The sequence below is a fragment of the Apium graveolens genome, chromosome 8 (assembly GCF_009905375.1).
Source record: "Apium graveolens cultivar Ventura chromosome 8, ASM990537v1, whole genome shotgun sequence".
NCBI lineage: Eukaryota > Viridiplantae > Streptophyta > Magnoliopsida > Apiales > Apiaceae > Apium > Apium graveolens.
Window position 1 is genome coordinate 44957339 of NC_133654.1, and position 2725 is coordinate 44960063.

The window sequence follows — 2725 nt, forward strand, 5'->3', positions numbered from 1 at the left end:
TTAATAAGATTATTCTCTATTTCATACTTGTGTTCTTAATTCGATTTGATTGTAGTATACATTGTATTCAACCCCCTTCTACAGTGTGTGTGACCTAACAAATCTGATAACATTAAATCGCAAATTACAGGGCCTAAACGATTTCAAACGCCTTACAGATTAGTCGATGATAGCTATAGCTATGTGTTACGTTCAGAAGCTCGATTCCATATGAAATAGCTTATTCGTTCGCCAAAATCGGACACCAGACACAGATTTCAGCAAATCTGCAGCATCCGATTCAGAATCGTATCAAATACAATTCTTATAATATGAAAAAACACAAAACATGTATATATCAGTATATATACAGATTATATAATCATCATATGATTATACAACTCTCATGAATATCATATATTCAAAACATAAATATACATACACATATATAAACATAATAACATATAAAACATACAAAATCGCATACATAACAGTCATGGAATATTGTATAAATGATATCATCATAAAACCAGTAAACACATATATGAATTAAACACTTTTCGCAAGTAGCTCTGATGTCATTATTGGGTTTCGAGCTCATAAACGTAACGGAAACAGTAATTAAAAACATAAAAAATCAGAATTTTCGAAACACACCACAGGATCCATGCGAAAAACATATATTTAATACGTAGATCAGATTGTTTACCTTAAGAAGCTTTACCAATTGGTTGACTAATGAAGATCCAAAGCTTGTTCAATCACCACACATCTCGCTCTCGCGATCTACACTCTATCAGTAACCACACGAATGCTTGAACTCAAGCATTGAATGTGTACTAGCACAAACTCGTTTCTTCTTGCTCTCTCCATCTTTTCCCTTGATGGCTAGGGTTTTAGTAAAAGTCTTGCTTGTAAAATCAGCCACACAAGAGATATTATATAGAGAGTAGAAAAATAAATTATAACTTTTAACTATTTAGGATTTATTATTAATTCGAAATTTCTATTTGTATTATAATTAAGTCTCACTTAATTATTTAACAAATAAATTTCATAATTAATATTAGTAAATTCGAATATCAATATTTATCTAATTAATTAAGGCATACTTAATTAATATTATAAATAATTCAAATTACTTTAATATAATTTAAATCCAATTTAAATTAAATAATCCTTCAAGCATTCTTAGTGTGTGACCCTATAGGTTATTATTACGTTAGCAACGAATTTTGAATCTAATTTAAAATTGTAAACAATGAGCGGCATCTAGTAATACATCATAAAGAGAATAATCGATAGAACATAAACATTAATAATCCTAATGTCTTAAACTAAAACATCATAGTGTTGTCTCTAGGGCACAAACACTAACATAGCTGCCGTGTTGCTTCCTGGTGGAAGAACCGCACACTCCCACTTTCACATTCCGCTCAAACTTGATGAAAATTGTTCTGCCGGTTTAAGACACGGGACCGATATTTTCGAGATACTTCAGCAAACTGATTTAATAATTTGGGACGAGGCTCCTATGCAACATCGTCATGCTTTTGAATGCGTTGATCGATCCTTGAGAGATATTATGTCTGTTATTGATAAAAGGAGAGCTAAAACGCCATTTGGTGGTATAACCATTTTTTTGGTGGAGATTTTCGGCAGATACTTCCTGTCATTCCAAAAGCATCAAGGGTTGAAGTAGTCTGCTCTACCCTCAATAAATTCAAGCTTTGGGAATCCTGTGAGGTATTTTTATTAAAGCAAAACATGCGCCTTAATGCAGGAAATACAGATGTGGAGAACAAGATCATCGCGGACTTTAGCAAGTGGCAGTTTGCTGTCGGTGATGGTAAGGAAACCAATATTTCTCCAAGTTCAGAAAGTGGTGAACTGTTAATAAAGATTCCTAATCAATATATCGTTCATACATCCGGAGATCCAATCCAGAAGTTTTTTGAAGTGACATACCCAAATTTTCTGTATAATATCTTTTCACATGAATACCTCAGATCAAGGGCCATACTCATACCTACCAATATCGTGGTGGATGAAATTAATACAACGATACTTGAAAAAATTCCAGGCACGGTTTATACTTATCTGAGTCAGGATTCAATTGATAATGTTGGTGATGATGATAATGATTTCAGATCCGTATTTCCAGTTGAGTATCTAAACTCTATCAATATGCCTTGCATTCCTAAGCATGAGTTAAAATTGAAGGTAAGAGTTGTCGTCATGCTTATGAGAAACTTGAACCAGATTATGGGATTATGCAATGGTACAAGAATGATTGTGAAATCATATAGGAAGAACAATATTGAATGTGAGATATTGTGTGGCTCTCATGTTGGAACCAAACATCTAATTCCTAGAATTGAGATGATTCCAAGTGACACGAACTGGCCCTTTGAATTTAAACGCGTTCAATTTCCGATTTAAATATGTTATGCCATGACAATTAACAAAATCAGGGACAATCACTTGATACGGTTGGGCTTTACCTTCCTAGAGCAGCTTTCTCACATGGACATATTTATGTTGCTATATCCAGAGTAACACGACCTGAAGGCTTCCATATTCTCATAGATAGTGATGATGGTAGCAACACAAATATTACAAATAATGTAGTTTTTGAGGAAGTGTTTTACAATCTTCCAAGTATAGACAATTGACCTGACATATTAAGAACATTTGATCGCATACTTCTATATTTTCTGCTTTACTCTGGATTTATTGTGTGTGA

General features: G+C 33.2%; 1 protein-coding gene across 1 annotated transcript; it reads left to right on the top strand.

The window, feature by feature from the left end:
- Positions 1–1746: 1746 nt before the first annotated feature.
- Positions 1747–2421, top strand: LOC141679537 (uncharacterized). Its single transcript, XM_074486014.1, has one exon. The coding sequence runs from the start codon at positions 1747–1749 to the stop codon at positions 2419–2421; it is 675 nt and encodes a 224-aa protein (XP_074342115.1).
- Positions 2422–2725: the final 304 nt, after the last annotated feature.